The following is a 26,450-nucleotide window of genomic DNA, read 5'->3' on the forward strand; positions in this document are numbered from 1 at the left end:
TGAAGCACAAGAAAAAGCCTACCAAAAAATCAAGTCTTACCTAACAAGTGAACCTATTCTACGTCTCCCCGATCCAGCTAAAACCTATTTCTTACGGACTGACGCTTCCAACAATGGAATTGGTGCAGTATTGATGCGAAGGTACGATGAGAAATTATTCCCGGTTTGTTATGCAAGCAAGAAATTGTCAAGTGCGGAGCGCAACTACTCTACAATCGAGAAAGAGTGCCTAGCGATTGTATGGGGAATCAAGAGATTTCATCTATATTTGTACGGTGTACCTTTTTTGCTGCAGACAGACCACGAGCCGCTGAAGTACATGGACAGCGCAAAATATACCAACGCACGACTCATGCGATGGGCGATGTTTCTACAAAGTTACAATTTCAAGGTGGAAGCCATCAAAGGATTTGAGAATGTTGGAGCGGATTATCTTAGTCGAGTAGAAGAGTAACCTGAGAGACACCGGACTACCATTGTTGTATATTAGCTAACAATTTTTTTTTGTATTGGAAATTTAGGAAATTTCTTCTGAAAGGGGGTTATGTTACGAAAAATTGTATTGCGTGACGTGACTTTTTACAAGTTTTGTGAGAGTTCATAGTTTGTTTATTTTAGGATCTTGTGTAAGCTTTTCTAAAGCAGTATATTTTGTAATCTTTCTATAATTAGACTATTTAGAAAGTTCTAGAATCTTATTGTGAAAGTATATAAGTAGGCCAGTCCGAGTTAAGTTTTAACTAGTTTTCACAAGCGAAGAGAGTTTGACGTTAGTCGTGTTTAGTCAAGGGTGACGGAAGCAGTGTTTATTCAAGTTGGCGGAGGCCGTGTAAATTTATCAAGTTAAGTGAAGTTGGCGGAGGCCGTGTAAGTTTAACGAGTTAAGTGCTGTTGTGGAGTTTTACTTCGCGAAAACTGCGAACTTCATTTTTGGAATAGATCTTCTTGTTGCTGCTCCGACAACCCTGTGTTCAGTTTAGTTTGCAAGCTACCCGTCCTCTAAAAGATTACCCGCGTAACACCACAGCAGAACATAATGCGCCCCACCTTCGAGTGTGTACATGAAATAAGATGACCCGCCCTCAACCAGAGGACCATTTAAAGCAAAGAGAGAGTAGCCCTCCTCCCAGATCTAGTAGTTGTCACTGTGATCTGAGTATCATCCCCTTCCTCATCATCATCCTCTGAACTCGAGCCAATCTCGGCAAGGACATAATCTGTTTGAACACTTTCATCATCAGAAGTTAAGTATTCCTCTTCATTTTCACTACTGCAGAGTGGACCTACCTCTTCTTGTGTAAAAACGTGTCTGTTGTTGAATAATATGCCTTCTCACCTCCATTTCTCTGCAGGAAGCTTCTCCAGGAGAGCTATTAAAGAAGCCACAATAAAGCCCATAAGCATCTTCAAAGGAAATGAAACCAATTGCTTTTCTCGAATGCTTATATTGTGCAAGCAGGTGATTTAAGATGTAAATCAAGCCATTCAATATCTTGTCCAGTAACTTGCTATTAGTACATGAGCAATCCCTCTAGCTTGTCCAAGTTGTTGCCCACTTTACACGTTTCGAGAAAACCTCGAAGGTGTTTTCCTACACAAGACTCGAATCTTGCTTTGCTTCTTGATTCAGAGAACGAAAAGCTGCACTCTTGTCCAGTTGATATAAACTTGAATTCCTGTTCACAATGTCCATCCTTCTATGACTTGTTGTCATTGATCTCGATATCCGCCATGTTTTATACTTCCATGCTTTGAACCACTTAGGTGAACCTAAGCACACAAAACAACCAGACTATTTTATTTTAAGAATGATCATTTCTTTATTACTTTAACCACTTCGTAATTCATTACTACACCATTCACCAGAACAAGATCAGTCAAATGCCCTACCCCAGGGCCAACAAAGACAAGCAAATCCCCACCCCATACCCTGTCTCCTCGACCCGCCCCCCTCCCCCCCTCCGGCTTTACATTGATAGGTGCATAAATCCACTGTTTTAAGCGATTTTTGAAGTCCTTTGTTTTTTCTTATCCTCGTAAATCTACGTATCGTTGCTTTTTTCTCGTAACAAGCGATGTTGATTGAAAATTCGACTAAAAGTGTATTGTGAAAGGTTTGAAGCCAGGGCCGAGTTGTTCAAGGCTGGATTAAGATAACCCAGGGTTTGTGCGAGATTTGAATTAAGATTTGAAAGCTTAAAAAGCAATTCAGTTTTAATTCTTTTTGTCCACAATTTGATGATGGGAAGCTCTGAAAATAAGAGAGAAAATTATCCGAGAAAATGCTTTTGAATGCAAGAAAAAGAAACCAGGGTTAAATTTAACCCCACGTTAAGCGCCAACCGGCCTTCGAACAACTGGGCCCTGAGTCATTTCAAAAGTAGGTTGAGTTTGATCGTCCGGGTGACCGTAGTCCTGAATAGGACTGTTGTTGTTGACAGTGACTGACGTTTCGACAACCTGTGCGGTAGTCATCTTCAGAGTCAAAGTGAGTTGTATTACGTCAGTTGATATTATTATACTCTGGTTATTGATCTGATTAGTCAATTACGTCGCGACGTTAATGGTCGTCTGTCAGTTAAGCCGTGATGTTATTGGCTATGAAGACTAAAAGTATACTATAATGAATTGTTTTTACTTCGAATAATGACAACAGCTGTGGAGGCCGAGCGAGGGAACTCGTCAGTGAGAAATTTATTAGAACGTATTTAGGTAAGGCAAATCATATATCTTAAATATAGAGGAAATAAACTTTATATGGAAAACAGCTATCACATGAGAATGTCTCTTTTTCCAAATCTAAACTCTGACAAACACTAGGACTCGGTCGTCTCATTCGGGTTGAAAGTTGAATAATCTTTGTGCGGAAAGCAGGTGTTTTTCCACTCGAAAAAGTCAGACAACACAAAAAATTCTCCATCGTCAATGAAATTAGACGTACGGCTTCAAAATTAGGCCTTGCATTGTTTTAAAAGACGCCATTGCGAAAAACTTTGTTGCAAACGAACATTGTAGTTTTACATTTGTGTTTACATTCAGTGTCGTCGTCGACGACCTACCGACCGATTGCATCTTAAGTTTTCTTTTTCCTGCCGAAACTGACGTTCTCGTTCCAGTCTTTTCCCAGTCAACAGACGTCGTCGTCGTGAACTTCGTCGTGGTTCTTAAGTTCCCTATTTTGTCAAGAAAGGCAACATTTCTTTTCCTTTCTTGCTCGGTTTTGTTTCAGGAGCGCGGACTTCGGTTTCTGTGAGTTTCATTTATTTCTGATTGCACTTTGTCTTTCAAATTGTGTTGGTAGCCTCTGTACATCATCAACCATCAAGCGTTCTTTTGAATTTTGAAACACTTTCCTCAAACTCTTTTGACAAATCGGTGGGTGACAAGCCGCAAAATGTGTGCTGGAAGGTTTCCGTAGTCTTTACATCAAGGATAACTTTTTCGTTTAATCTTGTGCCTTTGTATACAACTGTGTCTAAAAACATTGTCTCAGTGAATTTCGGTGGTGAATTTAATAGTAGGATCATGCAAGTTTGCTTCTTCGAAGAAATTACGATGTCTGGCTTAAAGACGGTTTAGCTGCTTAGACTTTGTGTTTCAATATATGACATGAAAATGTTGGCAGAGGAAACTGCTGTCTTTGTGCCCATCGCGGTACGGTGGGTTTGGAGGTAGAGCTTTCCATTGAACGGGAAAGAATTTTCTTTGAGGATTAATTTAAGCATTTTAACATATAATGTTTAGGATTAGGCGGGTTGTAGAAATTTTTGGCATATGCTCTGCAAACCGATTTCAATATCCTCGTTTTGTGGTACTGACTTGTAAAAAGACGTGTGACGTGGTCTCTTGGGTTACTTCCTAGAAAGGTAGGAAAAATTCAATATACTCTTCTTTCTGAAAAAAATATAGATAATGTCGGTAGTCGGTTAGTAATTTTCCTGTCGGTAGTCGGTAATTTTTTTCGCGTTTTGTCGGTAGTCGGTAATATTTTTTGCCCTTTGTCGTTAGTCGGTTAACCCCATTCCCACCCTCTTGCACAATGAAGTTTAAGTTCAATCAAATGATGCAAGTAGTATATAGGGCGGGTTTGGAAAGTAGGGGTACGTCATGTAAGCGTCACGAAATGTCCTCGATAAAAAATGGGTGTGGGGAGGGGTTAGGGTTAGGATACTTACCTGAAGAGGAAGGGGTTAGGGTTAGGGTTAGAGAGCCTCTTGTACCCCGAGGTTAGGGTTAGGGTTAGGGTTAGAGAGCCTCTTGAACCCCGAGGTTAGGGTTAGGGTTAGGGTTAGGGTTAGGGCTAGAGAGCCTCTTGTAACCGAGTAGGTTAGGGTTAGGGTGGGGTTTATATTTGTGGAGGAGGGTTGTGTCTTGGCCTTGTGGTAAGACTAAAAATTGACGAGGGCGCATGCGCGTTGTGGAAGGTTAGGGTTTAGGGTCAGGGTTAGGGTTAAGGGTTAAGGGTTAGCATTAGGGTTAGCCTTGTGGTACGGGCAATTCACGAGGGCGCATGCGCGTCATCGAAGGTTAGGGCTAGGGTTAAGGGTTAAGGGTTAGGGTTAGGGTTAGCCTTGTGGTACGGGAAATGGGCGCATGCGCGTTGTAGAAGAAGAAAAATGGAAGGCTGCGTATTATCCGTTCTAAGGACGAGGCCCCTATAGTTCTCCGCGCCTAGACAAATACTCTCTGGGAAGACATGTGCACGAAGACGAAAAAGGAAGAAAGATAGGGCAGCAAAAGAAGAAGAAAAAGAAAGAAAGAAAAGAAGAAGAAGGAATAGTTCCCACCAAGGATCCACTCCGGAAGCCCGGGGTGGAGTCGAACCACCAACCTTTCGATTTGGAGTCGAACGCGCTACCCCTTGCGCTACCGGGCTTGGCACATGCAAACAGTCGCACAATTAGCACCAAAGAACAACCTTTTTATTTCTATTTTTACAGTGTACCGTTTACATCTCATGTTTGGGTCCGAGGCTCTTGGAGCCGTTGCTGGAGGAGAGGGGCTTGATAGGGCTTCAAGGGGGGAGGCCGTCACTGTTCAAGAGTTCGCAATGTTGGCCGTGCGTCCAGAGGGCGAGCCGAGGGTGTTCTGGGGGACCCGCGGTATTCTAGTTGACAAGGTACGCGGCCCGCTGAGTGGTGATGAGCTTGTTGGGTAAGGCATTCCTGGCAAACACACCTTGAAAACCAGGCCCTAACGGGGGATGGTGTCGCGCCAAATAGTCCAACTGCACGTTCTTCAGAGGCCCTTGCTCCATCTTTCTTTTCTTCTTTAGATATCGCCAATAGGGAAGAGAGGCGATCCGTAGAGGACGTTCTCCGCAAGGGGTTTAACGGGGGTCGTAGAGTAGGCGGTATGCATCGTTTCAAAGAGCGAGTCGAGGGGGTACCAAGACGGATAGCTCAGAGATTCCTAACACGGCACGGATGAAGCACTGAAATGGGCGCCGTTTGTCAGACACTGAAGGGTTCGTCGGTGGCAGAGCCTTTATACTTTTGCCTAGGGGTGACGTCACACATCAAGGGGTTCTTGACCAAACGGAGCGTGAGTTGCGCTCATCGACGGGTTTCATCTTCGTCCCGTGGGGCACATTCTGGAATGGCTAGCAAAGAATGGTTACGCTATTCACAGTACTTGACTAGACAGATATTCTAATTGGTTTCTAAAAAAGGAGTGTTCTAATAACGTATTGTGCAAGAGTATTGTTCCCAAAATGTAGTGGCATGCAAGAGTATTGTTGTATAGAAACAAAAGAGTCTTTATGCAATAGAATAAATACGTATTGCCTACGTGACGTTTAGGTTTGACTTGTCCGCTCGAATAGATTCTTCATGGCGTCTTGAGCTTGGCTGGGGAAGGCTTTGGATCCTATGATAGCGCTTCTGGGGGCCAGAATGGGAAATCGAGACGTCATGCGCGTCAATCTTGTCGAAGAAGGGGTCCATTCGTACCAGTGATGAAAATTCACATCGTAGACAAAAACATGTTTTTGTAAATCCACGGCTATTTGAACGGCCCAGCCTGTCCCGCCTTGCACTTGTTTTTGACTGGCACTCAAATACCCAAACGCAAAGATCGAGTCCGCCTCGTTCACCACAAAGTAGTAGCGCAGTAAAAGTTCGCAGGCGATAGGACTTTTAGGCACGGGGCGACCTAACGCATAAGCCGCGTGGCCGAGTGGTTCGCACGCGTTTTCCAAGTCTTCTCGGGGCAAGGGGGTGATGTGGGTGCTTCTCGGGTGATTCGGGCCAATCTTAATGGTGACAGGAATGCCATAGTCTAAGGCTAGCGTTTCGGTCGCTTGCTCGGCGCCTTGACTGCCTCCTGTCACAATCCGATAATCGTGGAGGCGGGGAATGTCCATCATCGCTTCGTCTGGATCCATTCCGTGAGGTGACTGAGGCCGATTGCAAGAGAAAGAGGTCTTACGTAGAAAAAAGAAAGACCCAATCAGAAGGTGAGAGGTCCCAATAGGGTGGAGTCAGGTGACCTGTGTCGTCACTCGGGGGGCTCTATAAGAAGAGAGAGGCTTTTCGCTGGGACTCATTAGGCGATGATGGGAGAAGACGGCGCCGGCCCGGTGGTCGCTAAGAAAGAGGGGCACATGCCTCTGTACCCCTATGAATACAAACGCAAGAAAGGCGGGAAAAAAAAGCCAGACCCTCCCAGCAAAAAAGTCAAAGAAGATGAAGCCACGGTCCCTTCGTGTGTGGAACAAGTGCCGCCTTTTTGTTGTCCTGTGCATCCTTTGTTGACGTTGCGCCAAACGAGCGGAGAGTGGATTTACCTGTATTGTCCCGAAGAAAGCTGTGCGTTTTCCTGTCCCATCGAGAAGTTTCAACTCATCGAACGGTTGTTCCTAGAACAAGTCCACTGTGAAGTCCGAACCTATTGGGAAAGTATGCGCTGTTTCTGCCAGAAACGAGTCCGACTCCGATTGAGTCAAACCACCAAGAATCCCCATCGCCTGTTCTTAAGCTGCCGCAAGAAAGACTGTGAGTTTTTCCAATGGATTAATGTACCCTTATCCCTGAAGATCACGAGCCATTTACTAGGAATTATGCCTGGGAAGCAAGAACCCGACGAAGAAACCCTGGCTGCCTGGCCCACGACGTTGACGCCCGATCATCTGGGGATGGATCCCGCCTTCCAGCATTTAACCGGAGTGGGATTGTTTTAGAAGAAAAATCAATAAAACGGCGACGCACTTTGCGCCTGAATCAGACGGGGGCGGGCTTTTGGCGAGAATTCTATCAAGAGGGGGGCGCTTCCTCGGTCTGCAAGGTATGAGTGACCCCGAGAATCCCACCACCATCAAGCGCCTGGTGCAAGAGATTGTGCAGTTGACTCGAAAAATAGTGGACTTGACGGCTGAAAGAGAGACTCTTGAGCAAGAACGCAATCAGTATCAGCGAGAACGTCATCACTATCAGCACCGCTTCCTAGAGGAGCGACAGAAGCGGCTTCACGTAGAACGCCAACTGTTCGAAAAGCAAGACCCCAACTACCTTGAAGGAGCCATGGATGGTTCCCCGGCAAGCCATGCACAAGCAACGATGGACCGAGCATCCCAAACGGACGCAAGTGGTTAAATAGGAGGAGGACCGAGAAACGCGAGAGCAAGCAGCCCCCTATTTTATCAGGCCCGGAGAGAGAAAGAAACCAGGGGCGAGTCGCCTGAGGGAGCAGCCAGGGAGTATTTTAACGCAATAAAAGAAAAACGCACTTACACGGGTGTCGTGTTGTTGTTCTTGCAGCGCGGGTGCCATGAGTAAGAAGAAGCGCGGAGTGAGTTGGGCGGAGGCCTATGAAACGCCCTCGCGCCAGGGGAGTTTGGGAGGAGTAGAGCGCTTTGCGCGAGCGCAGAGCGTGTCGATTGGCCGTGCCCGGCAAGCGTTGCAACCTTTGTTGAGTTACACGTTGCATAAACCTCGACGTCGCCGATTCCCCACCCTACCCGTGGTGGTGCTTGGCATGGACGAACAATGGGTGGCCGACCTGGTGGAAATGCAAGCCCTGAAAAAGTGGAATCGCGGGGTGCGGTACCTGTTGACGGTGGTGGACGTGTTGTCGAAATACGCTTGGGTGGAACCTCTGAAGGACAAGACCGGCAAAGCAGTGGCGGCGGCGTTCGAGCGCATCCTGAAGCGGGCTAAGGGACGACAGCCTCTGCGATTGCAGACGGACGCCGGGAAAGAGTTCTACAACCGCGTGTTTCAGAGTGTGATGACGCGACACAACATTCATCATTTCTCGACCCGCGGGGATACCAAGGCGTCGGTGGTGGAACGATTCAATCGTACCTTGAAAGAACGCATGTACCGTTACTTTACCGCCCGCAACACCTACCGGTACGTGGATGCCTTACCTTATTTGGTGCAAGGGTACAACGCCACCAAACATCGAAGCATTGGCATGGCCCCTCGCGACGTGACGCGGGCCGAGGAGCGCCAGGTGTGGCAACGTCTGTACGGCAAACGCTTGGCCCGTCACGTGCGTCCGCAATGGAAACCGGGCGATCGCGTCCGATTACAGAAACAGCACCGGCCGTTCGAGAAAGGGTATCTGCCCGGCTGGACCGAAGAGGTGTTCATCATCGACCGAGCCGTGCCGGGGCCCGTGGCCACCTATAAAATCAAGGAGTGGGACGGAGAGCCCATTGAAGGCACCTTCTATGAACAAGACGTGCAGAAAGTCGACGTGCCGGACGACGCGCTGTTTCGCGTGGAGAAAGTATTGCAGCGTCGACGCCAAGAGGTCAAGGTGCGTTGGAAAGGCTGGCCCAAAAAGTACGACAGTTGGATTCCCAAGCGTAGTCTGGCCTCGTTATGAGTCGTCGAGTGGCCTTGATGCCCGCCCCGTTGGCGGGGCCGTTGGCGGCGCCGTTGGGCCGTATGCAGAGTGCCCCGCTACCCAGCCAAAAGACTTGGATGGATATGATGGAACGTTTGGAAGCCAAGTACGGACCCAAGAAGGGGAAGAGGAAGGTCAAGAAGGTCCGTAAGAAGAAGAAGCGCCCTGCCAAGAAGAAGCGTCCCTCCAAGAAGGCCCAGCGCGCGTTCCGGGCCAAGTTGCGAGGCATGGTCAAGCGCGGCAAGAGCGTCACGTTGGACACGACGCTACGTCGGTTGGTGCAAGCGTTCCCCCAGGCCGATCACGCGTTGAAGGTCTGGCCCAAACGGTCCAGTTTGCATAGTACCGTGGGTCGGGTGCCAGGGTCCAAGCGTAAATTGAATACGTTCCTATAAAAACGGGTCAGTCTCGACCCGAGAGGAAAGAGAGCGATGGAACCGTCGAGTCGTTCGTTGTACGTCACGTTGCTGAGTAACACCAGCAAACCGGAATTTCCCCACAATACGCCGGCTTCGTTCAAGGTGCGTCTGCCGTACCCGTTGCGCGTCAAGAACTGGCAGGTGGGCGTGGCCGGCGTCTACTTACCCGGGCCACCGAATGTGGTCTCGCACGCGGTGTCGTCGCATCCAGTGACGTCGCATCCGACCGCCCCTCTGACGGAACATCGACAATCGAATTTGTACAAGGGATCGACCAACCAACGATTGGTGCGCATGTATTCCCGAGCCATGAAGGGTGACGATGTGACCAGGATACAAGAGATCACCTCGACCATGGAGGACGCCGACATGCCCGAAGCCACCACGGGGTGACGTTTATGAAAAAAGTGGTCCGTTCGTTGCAACAAGATAGGTTGAAGAAACTCTTTACCGGGTATATCTTTGGTACCACCGAGGTGGATTATACGCCTCGGTTCGAATGGAAGGACGAGGCGGGGGTGTCTACGTTGTGGATCCTGAATGATAAAATCAACATTGCCTTCAACAAACCGCGCCCTTACTTGGGGTTCAATCTGGTGTTGGCTGAAACGATGGGATGGATTAAGAAAAAGGAAGACCAATCGTACGAGCTGGGTCCCAATTTGTTGATGTACCCGCATGTGAAGCGACCCAAGGCCGCCAAGATCGGGGCCGACGGGGATAAGAACCAACTGTTCACGTTTTCGGATTACGTGCACGTGAACCGAGGCATGGCGTATATGTCCATGGTGATGGATTGGCAGTTTGTGAATTTGGACGAGGCCTATGCCCAGGCCACCACGCACGTGTACGTCCCTCCCAAGGTCCTGTGGAATCGTTTCCGATGGATCATGGACGACGAGAGCGTGTGGATCAAGGATGGGGGGATTAGTTCCTTGGGGTTTGTCAATCTGGAAGGCTCCCCGCATTATTGGAAGAAGAAGACCGTGGGCATGACGTTGACGAAAAGCGGCAACAAGTACGAACCCAAGTTTGGTTGGCTCATCGGCACCACCAAGCTGAGCAAGACCGGCACGTATAGAATCATCGTCGAGATCTACACGACCGACAAGATCTTGTTTGACAAGACGAGCGTGACTGCCTGGTTTAGTTTCTACGTGCAGAACATCGACTCGGCCGTGACGACGCACGTGCACGAATACCTGGGCACCCACATGGTGTATTACCATCGCCTCGTGCAAGATTTCCGGCTGACGCAGCAGTCGGACGATACGTCGCGGATGTTCCTCAAGGTGACCATGGACGGCGTGCCCAGCACGTACACGGCCACGTTGACGGATCAATGTTACGTGGTGGTCTACGGGTACAACATCGCGGCGCCATGGCAACCCATCAGTCAAGTCACCGACGTGTACGACGATCATCCGGTCATTCGGCGAGGCACCACCACCACCTCCACCAGCAGCACCACCCAAACGACCACCAAACCCACGCATACCGGGAGTCAAGAGAAACAGAAGAAGACCACGGTGACGCCCGCGACGCACGGGGACCTACCCACGCGTTCGGTGCATCTGTACTGCAATGTGGGGGAGAGCAGTATCGTGGGGACGCAGATCACCAATTTCTTGCGAGACCTGCCCTATAAAGACGAGCCCATCCGCTGGGAACCGGAACACGTGCAGTATCACCGGGTGCGCGGAGACACGGTGGAGATTGTCGAAGTGGAAGTGTCCGAGACGAACGGTGAGTTGATGACCTTGAACCCAGCGGGAGAGACGCAAGTGACGTTGCATTTCCAGGCATGAATCGAATCGTGTTGGTCAGCGATCCCACGGAAGAGTTTCCCACCAATACCGCCAGTTCGTTCAAAGTGCGCCTGCCCGTGCCTTTGACATTGAAGGGGGAAGGATGGAAGGTGGGGCTGGCGGCCATCTCCACCCCCGACGCCGCCTTGGATTTGACGAGACTCGTGACGACCGTCAACCCTCGCGTGCTCGTCGTGGGAGTCAAGTTGGTGAGGAATTTGACGTCCAGTGACACCCCGGTCCACTATCAGTCCGTCGTCCAAATCAAGGAGGTGACCAACGATCTCAGTGTGGTGGATGGGGTGAGTCTGATGAAAGCCCTCATAGGCAAAGCGCAGTTTAACGAGGTGAAAGAAGCCCAATCGAAGAGTAAACGGCTCTACGACAAGTTTCGGGTCACGTACGAATGGGACGGCGAGGACCTGCGCATCCTGGCCAAGGAGTTGGACGACATCGCCTTGACGACCGGCATGGCGTTCGTGCAATGGCATGTGCACGTGTCCTTGGCCAAGCTGATGGGGTGGCTGGTGCAAAACAAAGATAAGAGTTATGCCTTTGGCCCCAATCTCCGTTACGAGCTCCTTTACAAGACGAGTTCTAATGGGAATTATTACCAAGACGTCAAGAACACGGAACTGAACAACCACGACCTTTGGAAAATAGAAAGCGACCACTTGCAGTTGAGTCAGTGTATCAATTGGCGCTTCGTCAACTTGAACGTGGCCTTCCGAGAGGCGGTGGGGAAACCCTTGCGCACCTTTCTGGTCTACTCGGACTTGGTGGACAGCAATATCGTCGGCAGTCAACTGCATGCCATGGTGCGCGAAGTGGAGCACCGACACCAAGGCAAGGGCGTGGCCTACTTTGAACCCTTACACATCCAATGGTTACCGTGTCGGCGCGAGTACATGGACGTCGTGGAGGTGATACTTGCCAAGAGTCAAGGAGAGTTCGTCCAGTTCGGCGCGGGACGCACCCTGATCACCTTCCTGTTCGAACGAGACGTATAAAAAAGGCGCGTGCCCCGGGCAATGTATCACATCATGTGGGGAGGCAGTCTGACGCGATACCGTCCACCACCCCTGCCACCGCAGGATGGTCGAGGACTGAAGACGGATCTACTGTTTGATGTGGGCGGACCCATTCTGTCCAATTTCGCGAAAGCCGGCGCGAAAGCCATGGGACAAGGGATAAAAGAAAACTTGAAACGCAAGGCCCTTCCCATTCTCGCGACGGTGGCCAAGAGGAAGGCGACCTCGGTGGGTAAGAGAGTAGGGACAACGTTGACCAAGAAAGGGGCGAAACGCTTACGCGACGTGCTGGGTGTGTGAGAGGATGCGTCCACGAAGGTTGGTGGTGCAATCCAGGCCTCGTTATCAACGGAGCGTGCCCTCGCCGTTTGCACGACACCGAGGGGGAGGGATCGATAGAATCCTGCGCTCATTCCCGGGTGTCGACTTTATGAGACGACGGTTGCAGGCCAAGAGACGTCGTACCCAACGCGGAGGATGGATTAGTGCCAGCGTCCCCAAACCCCCGGGGTACGACTTGACGAAATGGTTGTTGGCCCAACAACGCCGAGGTCGCGCCCAGCGCGGCGGATGGTTCAATCCTCACATCCCCAAGCCGCCAGGCTTCGGCCTGCCCAAATGGGTGGCGGCCAGGATGCGTATAAAACGGCCACGTCGCCGCTGAGGAGACGCACTCCTCCTCTTCGTCATCATGAGTAGTTTGGACATTTTCTCGGTCCCTCCGACCGACTACGATCTGCAGGGGTACAAGATGGTACCCTACAGCAAATTGAGCGCTAGCATCACGCCCATGAAGTTCTCGGTGCAGGCCTTGGAAGATTACGTGGATTTGAATCGCAGTTATTTCGTCATCGACCTGCGCTTGTCCACGGCCGGCACCGCCGGCATCGTGGCCGATGCCAATTCGGCGTCGGATGCCAACAACACCAAGTTCACGTACGCCGTCAACAACTTGGCCCACTCCATCTTCAAGCAGATCAACGTGCGGTTCAATGGCACGCTGATGACCGAACAGACCGACACCTATCCCTACTCGGCCTATTTCCAGACGCTGCTCAACTACAGCCGCGACGATGGAGAGACGTTATTGGCCCCCCAAGGCTGGGTCAATTTGTTGAACGTGCCCCCCACGTTGACCAGTGGGGGTGGGGACGACATTAGCACGCTGGCAGGGTACCTATACAATAGCGATCACCTGCTCAAGACCCTGACCACCCCTTTCCGGGGCAACAACGTGGTCCGTTTGATCATGCGACCGTACCTGCCCATGTTCCACACGGGCAAGGTCATGGTGCCCGGGGTGGAAATGAATTTTGAGTTCCACTTCAGCAGTCCCGATTTCTACACGTGGGCGTCTCTCTTCGATGGCACGAAGAAGTACGTTCGGTTGCGAGAAGAAGATGTGGACATCACCTTTCACCTGTGCCGACTGAACCTTAACCCGGATATCTACGGGTCTCTGGAAAGTCAGCGCAAGATCCGCAAGGAAGTGGTCAAGTACCCGGTGGTGAGTGATCAGATTCGATCGTTCTCGTTCAACGGGGCCACCACCGTGTGGAAGGAAGATAATTTGTTCTTGGGCAGGGTACCCCAGCGCATGATCGTGGGGATCTTGGACAGCACGGCCTTCAATGGCGCCAAAGAAAAGTACCCGTTTTCCTTCCAGAGCAAAGGGGTGACGTCCGTGCGTCAGTTTATCGAGGGGGAAGAGTACCCGTACGTCACCCTGGAATTCGCCGGGAATAATACGCTGAAAGATTTGGAAGGCTATCGTCGCTTCTTGGACGCGGCTGGATCCGTGGCCAAACATCGCGAGTTCATGGTTAAACCGGGCGATTGGGGACACAAGAAGAATTGCACCCTGTACATGTGGAACAATGTGCCCAGCGGGGACGCGGATAGCACCAAACTCAATCCCAAGCAGACCGGCAACGTGCGTTTGGAGATCAAGTTCACAGCGGCCCTGAACGCCAACATCACCATCTTGGTGTGGGGTGAATTTGAAAGCGTCATCTACATCGATCACCTGGGTGCCGTGACGTATGATAACAAAGTGTAAAGGACCCCCTGGGTTTAGTTGAACGATGGAACTGGTGGCGTTGAGTGATCGTCAATTGAGGGCCTTGGCGCTCTCGGACCCCGAGTTGAAGCGCGTGTTCCAAGGCGTCTATCCCTCCGATCGATTGCCCGAGCATCCTCCCAAGACCACCCGAGGGGCCTACATCGTCAACACGGACCCGGCCGGCGAACCGGGTCAGCATTGGTTGGCCCTCTGGACGGAAGAGGGGGTGTGCGAAGTGATGGACAGTTACGGGTTGCCGTTGACCGTCTACGAAGCGCCGGGATTTCACGAATGGATCGCACGGCATTGGAAGTACGTGGTGCGTAGCGACAAGACGTTGCAAGCCAACGACAGTCTGGCCTGTGGCCATTATGCTTTTGCGTACCTGCAAGACCGCGTGCGACAACGGAGCCTGTTGGAGTTTGTGGAAAGTTTTCGAGACGGTGATTACGTGTGGAACGATCATCGCGTGGGGGAACGCGTCCGTGCTTGGATCCAGAGTACACTGCGCGACGAGGGCATGGACGAAGCCGATGGACCGGATACGCAACGCTGTGTCTCTCGACGTTGTTTATTTCCTTCATTAAACGAGTCTTGAAACTTTACCAAGGTGTGTTTTTTATGGGTGCCCCACAAGGGGGAGACGGCGGGAAAGGACGACTCTATAAAGGGGACGGGACCCAGATCCAACGTGGGTGCGGGGGACCTCCGCGCGAGCGGTCGGTCCGACCTCAAGGGTTCTCTCCCGGCCGGTGGTGGGCACGTCCGGTATTTCCATAAAAATAGTGCTAACCCTTGACCCCTGCATGACCGAGTCTGGCCGCGGGGGTTCTCCGTACTCATTCCCCAGGGGACCTTAGCTCAGTGGGTAGAGCAGCGGCTTCGCCAGCCGTGGGTCATCGGTTCGAGTCCGATAGGTTCCACGCCACGTCGTCGCGGGCGCTCCATAAAACCGGTGCGCTCGTGGCGACGTGATTTTTTTGGTGAGAAAATGATTACGCGACAAGATAAGCGACGTGTCCTGGAAGCCTTGGACGAACGTCTGTTGATGGAACTCGTGATCCATCCCGTGGACGCGTTGTGCGACACCTGGGATTATGGACACTATCGACTCTTCCGTCGATTGGCGTGGGCCGGCGATTGGCTGGGGTTGGCCCGGGCGTTGAACGCCTGCCCGGAAACCGCCGTGGTGGAGACCACGCTGACCCTGATAAAAGACGCCTCGCCGCGATTGTACGCCATGGTGTCGACATGATTCGACATCCCTGCAACACACTGGTGGGCGGCCCGTCGGGGAGCGGAAAATCGACGTGGACGCGCCGTTTGTTACGGCACGCCGATCAATTGATGTACCCCCCTCCTCGGGTGAAACATTATTGTTACGGGGCCTGGCAACCGGCCTTTGACGAGATGAAGCAAGAGAAGGTGCAGTTTCACGAAGGACTACCCACGTCGGAGGAATTGGACCAATGGTTCGGTCCCACGCAAGGGGGACTCTTGGTGTTGGACGATCTCATGGACGAAGGCGCCAACGACAAACTCGTGTTGGATCTCTTTTCCAAGCACTCGCATCATCGGAACATCAGCGTCCTCTTCTTGTGCCAGGATCTATTCCCGCCCGGCAAATTCGCCAAAACCATTTCGCGCAACGCCCATTACATCGTGGCGTTCAAGAACCCGCGGGATCAAGTGGGCATGCGCACCTTGACGCTGCAAGCCTTTCCCAACGACTGGTCGCACGTGATGAACATCTTTCGCGAATGCACCCAGCGTCCTTTTGGCTATTTAATGCTGGACTTGCATCCCGCGTCAGACGATCGGTACCGTCTCTTCACCAACGTGTTACCGGAGGAAGGACCGACGGAAACCTATGAACGTCAAGCATGAGTCGACGGACCACCCCCTCGTCCGACGAGTTTCGGGACGATCTGGATTTCGACCAATTGACCTGGGAGAATGAACTGGCTCGAGAACGGGCGCGACAACAGCGGAGACGCCAGGGAGGTAGGCAACGGGACTTATCGGAACGCCTGGAAGGGCACACCACGCCCTTGTCGGTGGGTGTCGGACGGTCCCCCCTCGTCACGCCCCGTGCGGTGCGAGATGCCTTGCAACGAGCCATGGACCTCTCGGGCATCCCCACGGCCCCGCCGGCCGGGGTAGGCGTGGCGCCCAATGTCTCGTCGCCGAGTTCGGGCGTGCCCAGCGTGACGGCCATCCGGGCCGCGACCCAAGACTTGCCGTCGCCCACGTTTAGTCCCCGACAAATCGGTGTCATGGAACAGATTCTTCGAAATGAGGTGCCCGAAGATCAAATCGATGCCCTGTTGGACTCGGTGGGGCTCGACTTTAACCAATTGACCGATTACATCGGCCGACGCCCCCCGTCGCCCACGCTCACTGCCCGTCAAATCGACGTCATGGAACAGATTGCCCGAGGGAATTTTCCGCCCGGGCAGATGGAGAACCTGTTGACGTCCGTGGGTCTCACCAAGGATCAATTGAACCAATATATCACCAACCGTCCCCCGACACCCCGGACCCCTTCATCAGCCCCGGCACCGCGAGGCCGAGGTCGAGGACGAGGCCGAGGTCGAGGTCGAGGTCGAGGTCGGGGACGTGGCGGGGTGCCACCCGGAGGGGTTGGCGGGGACGACGATGGAGGCCCGCCCGGCGGCGGGGGTGGCGGTGGCGGTGGCGGCGGCGGAGGGGGCCGTCGTGGCCGTGGGCGTGGGCGTGGCACACCCCCTCGACGAGCACGGATGAATCAAGACGAATTACGACGTCAGATGGATCTGTTGGCCGAAGATGCTCGTCAACGGTCAGTGGGGCGCCGTATTGCCGGCATCACGCATACCAATACCGTCACCACGGTCTACAAGGATGGAGGCGAACCCGAAGTCTATCGCACCTCGTCGCGTTTGTCCACCCCCAACACGGTATAAAAAACAGCCTCAGTTTTTTACCCCATCACTTCGCATCATGGTACGACGCGGACGGAGACGACGACGACGACGCTACTACCAACGAGGGGGAATTTTACCCTTTCTCATCCCTCTCGCCATGGCCGCCGAGAAGGCCGCGCGCAAGAAACGCCTGGGGAAAATCTCTTGGTAGTAGGTGCAAGCGAACCAGCGCCACCGAATGTTCAAGATGACCGGGGCCAAGTAATCCTATAAAGACCCCCTGGTACGTTGGGAAAAGGTAGGAGGACACCATGGTGCGACGCCTACAACGACAACTGCCCTTTTTGCGGAGCGTGTTGCGAGAAGCCGACCAGCACGTGCGACGGGAACGATTGCAGCATGCCAATGCCGATCAAGTCAATGCCATCAGTGAGTTGGTGATGAACACCTTGAAAGGGAATGTGACCGTCCCGCCTCGACTCTTGGATCAGTTGCGTCCGCACAAGCAGGCCTTGCGCGAGATGGCGCGTCGCAAGAATTCCATAAAACGGCGACGGCACGTCATGATGGCTCAAACTGGGGCGGGTGTGTGGCACGCCTTGGATCGCGTGTGTCGTCATTGCCTGTCAAGATGAGTCACGGACCGTACCAGAAAAAGTACCTGGTGTCCCCGGCGGACATGGAGCGACTGGTGGACCATTACAAAGGCACGTTGATGGAGAATTCGCGGTTGACGCATGCCGCGCGGGTGGCGACCAAACAACACGTCTTGTTGGCTTCCCCCGAGATCCCGCCGGCCACCAAAAAGATCCGCCTCAAAGCCCTGGGACCCCAGGTGCGTCGAGCCACCAGACGCGTGCGGACCATGAATTTGCCGGCGGCCGGAGGGGCGGCGGGGGCCGACGACGACGACGACGACCAGTTTGCCCAAGGACCCATGGAGACCTTCTTGAAAACGCTTATAAAAAGCAGCACGCCCCAACCCAAGACCACACCCAAAGGGAAGCCGAAAGTTCCACCCAAGCCGAAATTTCTGTCCAAGACACCCATCTCGTTACCGGCCGACGATTGGGAAGAGGAATTGGCCGCGCCCATTCCCAGTACGTCCAAGAGCAAAGGCAAGTCCCCTGCTCCCACCCAGAAGAAGAAAAAAATCCGCTTCAGTTATCATCTCCCCAAGGTGCCCAAAGAAACGCAGAAGTTGAAACGTCAACCCGGCTGGAGCGAGTGGGGTGAAAAGGTGCAGCGGAAACTCGATGGCAAGGACTACTAGACGCCGCCGCCGCGCGTCGCGCCGTGGACGGCGCCGCCGTCGCATGGTCGGTCGTGGCTTGGACGTCCAAAAATGGTTGGGCAAGACAGGCATCGAATTTCATTGGCCGGGGTATCAATACATGGGCCCAGGCACCCATTTGGAGAAACGTCTGAAGCGCGGGGATCCCGGCATCAACCGGCTGGACCGCATTTCCAAACAGCACGATATTGATTATTCTCGGGCGCGCAATCTCCAGGACAAGTGGAAAGGCGATGACAAGATGATTGGCGCCATTCAAGCCCTCCCGGGAAAAAAGACTTGGACTGAAGCCCTTGTCAAAAAAATCATGCAAGCGAAACGCAAACTCAAATTGTAATCTGGTTGTTGTTTTCTTCTTTGTGTGTGAAAAAAAAGACTTCAGTTTTTTGTCATGCTTTATTTACTGTTTACACCATGTACAATGGGTAGTTTGGTTGCTTGGTCCTACTTTCGCAACAAGAATGGACTAAATACATGTCATTATTATTGTCCTCAACGTACCCAATAAAAAAATGGAAGTGTCACGAAATGTCTCGTAGATTCAACATGTGGGTTCCCAGTCCCCCGCGGTCAGTGATTGGGCCCGCCGCGTATTATCCGTTCTCAGACGGGGGTGTCATGAAGGCACCACTCCCTTCACTCATTGTCGCTGGGCTTTATGGGGTTTTTGGCATTTTAAATTTTTTTTTTAGGGTTTTTCATTTTTTTTTTTTTTTTTTTTTTAAAGGGAAAATACACTGTCATTATCACTGACGTCACCGTCTTGTGGAGCGGGCGTGAAGCCATACGGATAGGAATGAAAGGTGCTGGGATCCACCACGCGTTTGCTCGCCACCAACTGGTAGCGCTTAATTTCGGTCCTCGTTTGGAGTCGCTTGGTTGTGTCATCCCGCACGATCTTGTGGGGGGTGAAGATGGGAATGGATCTCGCCTGGGCTTGAGGATGGTGAAGTTCGTCGAGGACATTGCGTTTTAAAATGTCAAAGTTCAGTTGTTCTTGACCGCGGGCATTGAGGGAAAAGCCTCTGACTTTGCACTCCACTTTCCGTTTTTGGGTGCGGTATCCATAATTTTTGGGACCAGCCGTGGCGAATTCAATAATGGTATCTCCCTCGTCTAATTCATTTTTGAACTGGCCCAGGTACGCTCCCGTCTCGAGGGTGGGTTGCCCTGGAGCATGTTTGTAAATGATGGAATCGGTGTCCATGTACAAAACTTGCTGGGGCTGTAACAGGAACAAGGCTTGACGATACAAATGCAGACGGGCATGGGCGGTCGTAAAGGCGGCGATGAAAATGTTGATGTGAGGCTGGATGGGTGCGGCTTCCGCAATCTTATTATAGACGATTTCTAACATCTCTTCGTTAACCACACGGATGGCGTGGAGGTGAACATCATCTTGGTTGAGGAGTTGATGAAACTTGGCAGGACTGGAAATGCTTTCCACTTGCGATTTGTTGCTGGCCTGGCCAAATTTGCCCCAAAAACTATTGAGCATCAATTTCGCCAAGGCACGTTTGGCGGGGTTCTTTTCGATCTGCGCGTAGTCCAGCTGGACCCCTTCGTGTTGCTGGTAGGCTGTTATGTACTCCTGTCGTTTTAATTCATCTGTACCTACGCTGGCTAGCCACCCATCGGCTTCCTGTTTGATCTTCAAGAAGGTGTTAATGTATTGGGTGAAGAGGGAAGAACTGGTATGCGGAAAATGCCATACTTCGTGCACTTTCACAATGTCGTAGCCTTGGGCTAGGGCTTCTTCCAATTCTATGGTGGTCCACGTACCAGTCAGAGTGCGATCTCTGTCCGCGTGAAGGCAGTCATGACTCCTTTCTAAGAGGGGTTTGGCCAATTCGGCTTCGACGCAGGAACGACACAACGGGAAGAGGAGTTTGCCTTGGGCTCTGTAGGGCAGCACGGGTAAGTACAACCCATACGGCGGCAGCACGGTCACTTTGGCCAAACCAAAGTAGGACGACAAGTCGGTGGACTCAAGTTCTGTCAGGATGACTGGATGACCCACTGGGTACGTGCAATTTTTATTGACCCAGGGGTACAAGGAGGTAAAATCCAAGTACTGAATGGATTCACCTTGGTCTGGATCGGCAACGGCATGCATGGTCACGGCTTCAGTACGGCCCCCATAAAAGGCGTCTCGAGGTTCTAGGCGGTCTACGAGCTCCAACCCGTCCACGAACCCTTGGATATCTTCGCGGCTGGCCTTGAGACGTTTCCACTCGCACTCCCACATGGTTTGGAGAGAGTACCCAGACTGAACGATGGCTTGGTCTCTCACCTGGGTGCGAAGGTACAGGTCATGCATGGTCTGGCGATCGTGCATCCGGATCTGGACTCGGCGGTTCGGAAAACAGGCAGGGCACCCGTGGAAAAAACAACCGTGGAATTCGTAGACGGTGCGTGTGGTGGGATTGTAGCCGTCCACGCGCATGGGCTGGCAGGCGATCAGGAGCGTCATTTCACCTTTGTTTTTGGCATGCTGAATGTAATCTTCTTCCAAAAACGGATGAGGGTAGTCAGGATAGGCTTGGGCCATCAGGTCATGGTGCTCCCACTCGTCGGGGGTGATGGCAGCATGTCGGGCCTCTCGTTCCACGTGCTCTTGCCAATAGAGCCATTCCAGGGCAGCTCGGGAATAAGGTTTGCCTTTGTGATGCCAGCCTCGAATGGGTTCGGAGGCAATGGTCTGAGGAGTCAAACAATGTTCGCGAAAAAAACGGTTGCAGGCTGAGGCGATGGTCACACAATGTTCAAACGGGTTAAACCCCGCCAGGTGTTCAAATTCGGTGGCAAATTTGGTACATCCTTCTTTGAGGAGGCGAACATCACTTTGACAGTAACTAAGGAGTTCCTCACTGAAGTTAAACTCGTAGTTTTCGGCCCGGCGTTCTGCATGCCACTGCATAAACTCCTCTTTTCTGGCAGGCGACATATCTTGAGGGTCATAGTAATCTTGGGCTGGGATAGGTCCAATGTAGTCTTGGTGGTCTTGGGTATTAAAAAAATGGGGAAAAAACCCCTTTTTCAGTTCTTGTAATCCAAAGGCTTTAGGAAACGCGGCCAAGGGCATTGGCAAAAAAGATAAACTGTCCAGGAAGCGAAGGTCCGTCAGTGATAGGGATAAAATTTTGGCCCCATTGACCAATTGGTCTGGTTTGAGGTATAGTTTGTAACAATGTTCCAAAATAAAGTAACTGTCGTACCCCTTGAAGTTGTGCGCGATACATATTATGTTTCTTTTGATGTGCGGGTTAGGGGTCCGCGTTAAGGATTGGGTCCAATCCAGAAATTCTTCTATGCAGGATTCACCCCTGAAGGTGAACTGTTCATCACTTTCACTGGTTTCCGCACACAGTAAATTGGCCACGTGCTCACCGGTGTCTTGGCGGGCTTCAATGTCAAAGTAGAGGAATAATGGATGGGGCAAGACGTTTGTAGTCTCAGGTTCGGCTGGATCAGGCTCGGTTTCCTCACTTAGATTGGCTTGGAGGGTGGCCAACCCGGCGGAGGCTCCACGATGGTTGCGTGGACCAATGGGGCGTGCCTGCTCTACGATCGGCTGGATGTAACATCGATGGGTGTCTGTGGGCACCTGTTCTTGACACGACGGGCATTTGCCGTACCCGCATTTGTGTCTTTGGACGGCTGATCCTTGGCACAATGTCTGGCAGTCAGGGCAACGCTTTTGGGTACTGCACACGGATGCCTGGGGAACGGGCGCTACACGCCCCGCACTGGTATGCGTCTGATGGTTCAGGAGGCAGTCGGCGCCGAAAAAGAAGCGCTTGCAGTCTCGGCATAGGACGGCGGCAGGGCCAGCTGCTGTGGAAAAGTCGCGGCAATGGGCTTGGTGGCAACAGGTACATTTCCGGCCTGGGCAACGGTGATGTTGCAAATCGTTGCTGTTAAAGGATTTTTCACAGTCAAGGCAAAAATAGTTTTTGCCAAAGAAGCCACTCAACGAATGACATACATGGTAATGGTCCTGGACTTTGATGAGGCAGAGGAGTTTGTCCTCGGGTTGGCGAGGGCCTTTAAAAATAATTTGATACCCATGGTCGGCGGACACCACCACAATTTGGTAGACGACTAATACAATTTGAAATAAGTTCAGTTCTCCTAGGCCACAAGGGCCTTCGGGTACACGGGCACGTCTGTGTAGTTGGCGAGCCTTCTGTTCTTGAAGGGGTTGTCCTTGCATAATGGTTTTATACTGGCTGTCACGGCTGCCCCAATCTCGGTACGCTTTGGCGGTGACCAACGCTCGGGCGCAGCATAATTCATCCTTGTTTTGAATACGTACGACACTTTTTTTGGATTTTAACAACTGTTCAATGGGTTGGGTGCCGGGCCGTTGGCCGCGACTGCCTGACCCGACTCCACTGTCTCGGATATGACTGACTTCAATATGGAAGCTATCATCGATCGCAAAGTTCTCGTTGGAGTTGAGAATTTTACTTAGTTGTTGCATCATCATTTGGGCGGGTTCGGTGTCTTGGAGCCAATCACGGACTCTGACGCGGGAAGACTGGTAGGCGTGCTGTAGTCTGTTGCTGGACATATTGATCATTAAGTGATCATTGTCGTGCACCCCCGGCTGGTCCAACACTTGGCGCTGGATGGCGATCTGGAGGGCTTGATCCAACAAAGATGGAAGCTGGTCTCGCGGAATCAGTTCGGGACGAAGGGCACCTCCACGTTGGACGAGGCGCGTGGTAAACACACGGCGATGCAGTCCAAATTTACGCACTCGACGATCCACGTGCGGTACGAGTTGGAACTCTAGCGGATACGCCAGTTGTTCCTGTTCGGCCGCGTCCAAGGCAGCTACACAATCAGCGTCGCCCTCTGGGCCGTCGCTGAAGTACGTTGAGTAAGTATCGTTCATGACGGCGGCTTGTTCCACCTGTTGGAGGGCGGCTAAACAATCAGCGTCGCCGTCCGCGCCGTCGCTGAAGTACATTGAGTGAGGTTCGTTCATGGCGGCGGCTTGTTCCACCTGTTGGAGGGCGGCTAAACAATCAGCGTCGCTGTCTGGGTCGTTGCTGAGGTACATTGAGTCAGGATCCATCTAAAACTGAGAATACAGTAAGAAAAAAACTTACGGTGAATTAAAAAAAGGGCAGTAGTAAAGACCTTGCTTTTTCAAAAAAGAATTGGATTGACAACATGTAAGAAAAGAACCCTTTTGTCTTTAATGCTGTAGTATGTTGCAACTTTTTGGGGGGACTATATAAAAAATGCCTCTTTCTGTCAACTCTTTTTTAAAACACTACGCCGTCTTTTAGAGAGAAAAGGAGTTGTTTACCTAAGAATCTTTGGTTCACAAAAGCTTTTGAGCAGCAAAAACATGGCTTGTGTGCCCAAAAGACCACCTACTTTTTTGCATGAATACTTCATTAACACCGCCCCGCCAACATCGAAACAACAGGCTTTTTCGGCATTCATACCTCATAAACACGTCTCCGCCAAATGGAAACAATAGGTTTTTGGATGAATACTTCATTAACACCGCACCGCCAACATCGAAACAATAGAGCCGTTCCGCCTAAAAAAGGTCTTTTGTTAGGCTGCTAGCCAAAACTAATGACCTTCGCTAAATTAGCATACTGAAAGGTTGTACGTGAGCGAGCCATGTGCTTAAACGTTTTACAAAATGCGTTTTTTGGAGGCAAAATTACATCCACAATCACGTTTTTAAAAAAGATCAGGCAAGTATTGGCTCATACAATGCAGCCTAATAAAACAAACCTCGGCTGAAAAAAGAATGCCTGGCGTTTGAAGACGAAGCGTGAGAAAAACTTACAACGACCACTTTAAACCACCCGCTCTAAGACCAACCGTAAAACAAGAAAAGAACGAATACTTACGCAACAGACAAACCTGCAGAACAGCAGAAGCTATTTACAAAAGCACACACTCTAAAAGCAAGAAGAAAGATGCACATCCCAATCAATGACATATTTGCCCGGCGTTCGGCTAACATACTCTCAAGTCAACGACAGCAGATTCGTAAGAAAACTCAACAGATACAATACTTACTAAAAACCAGCAAAAACAGCAGTAGCGGCAACAGCAAGCAAAAAATTATTTATACACACCTAAAGCAAGAAGACAGAAAAATCGCAATCAATAACCAGTTTGTACTGCCTTCGGCTAAAATATTCTCAAGACAAAATACAGGAGGTTCATAAGAAAACGATCAACTAGAGAGAGAAACCTCAAGACAAGAAACAACGAATAAAATACTTACTAAAAAGGCAACCAGCGAGAATAAAATTATTTAAAATCACACACACCTAAAGCAAGAAGAAAACACCGCAATTAATGGCATGTTTGCACTGCGTTCGGTCAAAATACAGTAAAGACAACGACAAGAAGTTCGTAAGAAAAACGATACAAAAATAGAAAGCAATAACGGAAGAGAAAAAATACTCACCCAATCAATTGCAGTAAATTCTTTGATTAAATTCCAATCTGAAAAGAACAGATATCACGTCAGTTTTCGTACAGAGCCCTGTGAGACTCGAGCAAAGTTGCCAGCCAAAAAAGAACCACTCACCTTAAGGTACAGAGAGCTCTGCAAAGATACTTACCCGAACCGTACACCCTAGGTTATCAAGGCCCAAGCAAGAGACTCTCTTGTGGGAGGCACTCTACGATCTCTTTGTGCAAACCTTTGGGAAAGAACGCATGCGCCCTAGAATAATCATTTACTCTGTCCCACCTGTAAGAGTACCACCTGTATGCGGCCCCACGGGGCATAGATAAAACTATGAGTACCTCTCGCGCTCCAATTGGCCAAGAACGCCTTCATGTGTGACGACACGACTCGATAAGAGTATAAAGACTACACCGCCTCCCAGTGCTTCAGTCTCTTACAAACGGCGTCTCTTCTAGTGGTTCATTCGTGTCGTGTTAGAAATCTCTGAGCTATCCGTCTTGGTACCCCCTCGACTTGCTCTTTGAAACGATGCATGCCGCCTACTCTACGACCCCCGTTATACCCCTTGCGGAGAACGTCCTCTACGGATCGCCTCTCTTCCCTATTGGCGATATCTAAAGAAGAAAAGAAAGATGGAGCAAGGACCTCTGAAGAACGGGCAGTTGGACTATTTGGCGCGACACCATCCCCCGTTAGGGCCTGTTTTTCAAGGCGTGTTTGCCAGGAATGCCTTACCCAACAAGCTCATCACCACTCAGCGGGCCGCGTACCTTGTCAACTAGAATACCGCGGGTCCCCCAGAACACCCTTAGCTCGCCCTCTGGACGCACGGCCAACATTGCGAACTCTTGAACAGTGACGGCCCTCCCCCCTTGAAGCCCTATCAAGCCCCTCTCCTCCAGCAACGGCTCCAAGAGCCTCGGACCCAAACATGAGATGTAAACGGTACACTGTAAAAATAGAAATAAAAAGGTTGTTCTTTGGTGCTAATTGTGCGACTGTTTGCATGTGCCAAGCCCGGTAGCGCAAGGGGTAGCGCGTTCGACTCCAAATCGAAAGGTTGGTGGTTCGACTCCACCCCGGGCTTCCGGAGTGGATCCTTGGTGGGAACTATTCCTTCTTCTTCTTTTCTTTCTTTCTTTTTCTTCTTCTTTTGCTGCCCTATCTTTCTTCCTTTTTCGTCTTCGTGCACATGTCTTCCCAGAGAGTATTTGTCTAGGCGCGGAGAACTATAGGGGCCTCGTCCTTAGAACGGATAATACGCAGCCTTCCATTTTTCTTCTTCTACAACGCGCATGCGCCCATTTCCCGTACCACAAGGCTAACCCTAACCCTAACCCTTAACCCTTAACCCTAGCCCTAACCTTCGATGACGCGCATGCGCCCTCGTGAATTGCCCGTACCACAAGGCTAACCCTAATGCTAACCCTTAACCCTTAACCCTAACCCTGACCCTAAACCCTAACCTTCCACAACGCGCATGCGCCCTCGTCAATTTTTAGTCTTACCACAAGGCCAAGACACAACCCTCCTCCACAAATATAAACCCCACCCTAACCCTAACCTACTCGGGTTACAAGAGGCTCTAGCCCTAACCCTAACCCTAACCCTAACCCT

At 51.2% G+C, this 26,450-nt stretch overlaps 3 protein-coding genes and 3 non-coding genes across 6 annotated transcripts; 4 read left to right on the top strand and 2 right to left on the bottom strand.

The window, feature by feature from the left end:
• Window positions 1–4,803: 4,803 nt before the first annotated feature.
• On the bottom strand, window positions 4,804–4,876 carry Trnaw-cca (transfer RNA tryptophan (anticodon CCA)). Its single transcript has one exon. It is a non-coding gene; the product is annotated as a tRNA-Trp (tRNA).
• Window positions 4,877–12,862: 7,986 nt separating this feature from the next.
• Window positions 12,863–14,170, top strand: LOC140922367 (uncharacterized protein F54H12.2-like). The gene has a single exon (XM_073372356.1). It carries the CDS (start codon window positions 12,863–12,865, stop codon window positions 14,168–14,170), a length of 1,308 nt encoding a protein of 435 aa, XP_073228457.1.
• Window positions 14,171–15,023: 853 nt separating this feature from the next.
• Window positions 15,024–15,096, top strand: Trnaa-cgc (transfer RNA alanine (anticodon CGC)). The gene has a single exon. It is a non-coding gene; the product is annotated as a tRNA-Ala (tRNA).
• Window positions 15,097–15,424: 328 nt separating this feature from the next.
• On the top strand, window positions 15,425–16,060 carry LOC140922368 (uncharacterized). Its single transcript, XM_073372357.1, has one exon. The coding sequence runs from the start codon at window positions 15,425–15,427 to the stop codon at window positions 16,058–16,060; it is 636 nt and encodes a 211-aa protein (XP_073228458.1).
• Window positions 16,061–19,094: 3,034 nt separating this feature from the next.
• On the bottom strand, window positions 19,095–23,459 carry LOC140922369 (uncharacterized). Its single transcript, XM_073372359.1, has one exon. It carries the CDS (start codon window positions 23,457–23,459, stop codon window positions 19,095–19,097), a length of 4,365 nt encoding a protein of 1,454 aa, XP_073228460.1.
• Window positions 23,460–25,847: 2,388 nt separating this feature from the next.
• Window positions 25,848–25,920, top strand: Trnaw-cca (transfer RNA tryptophan (anticodon CCA)). The gene has a single exon. It is a non-coding gene; the product is annotated as a tRNA-Trp (tRNA).
• Window positions 25,921–26,450: the final 530 nt, after the last annotated feature.

This window comes from Porites lutea, chromosome 13, assembly GCF_958299795.1.
Source record: "Porites lutea chromosome 13, jaPorLute2.1, whole genome shotgun sequence".
NCBI lineage: Eukaryota > Metazoa > Cnidaria > Anthozoa > Scleractinia > Poritidae > Porites > Porites lutea.

Coding starts and splice junctions, on each gene's coding strand:
- LOC140922367 (XM_073372356.1), top strand. CDS start 12,863: ATGGTACCCTACAGCAAATTGAGCGCTAGCATCACGCCCATGAAGTTC.
- LOC140922368 (XM_073372357.1), top strand. CDS start 15,425: ATGATTCGACATCCCTGCAACACACTGGTGGGCGGCCCGTCGGGGAGC.
- LOC140922369 (XM_073372359.1), bottom strand. CDS start 23,459: ATGGATCCTGACTCAATGTACCTCAGCAACGACCCAGACAGCGACGCT.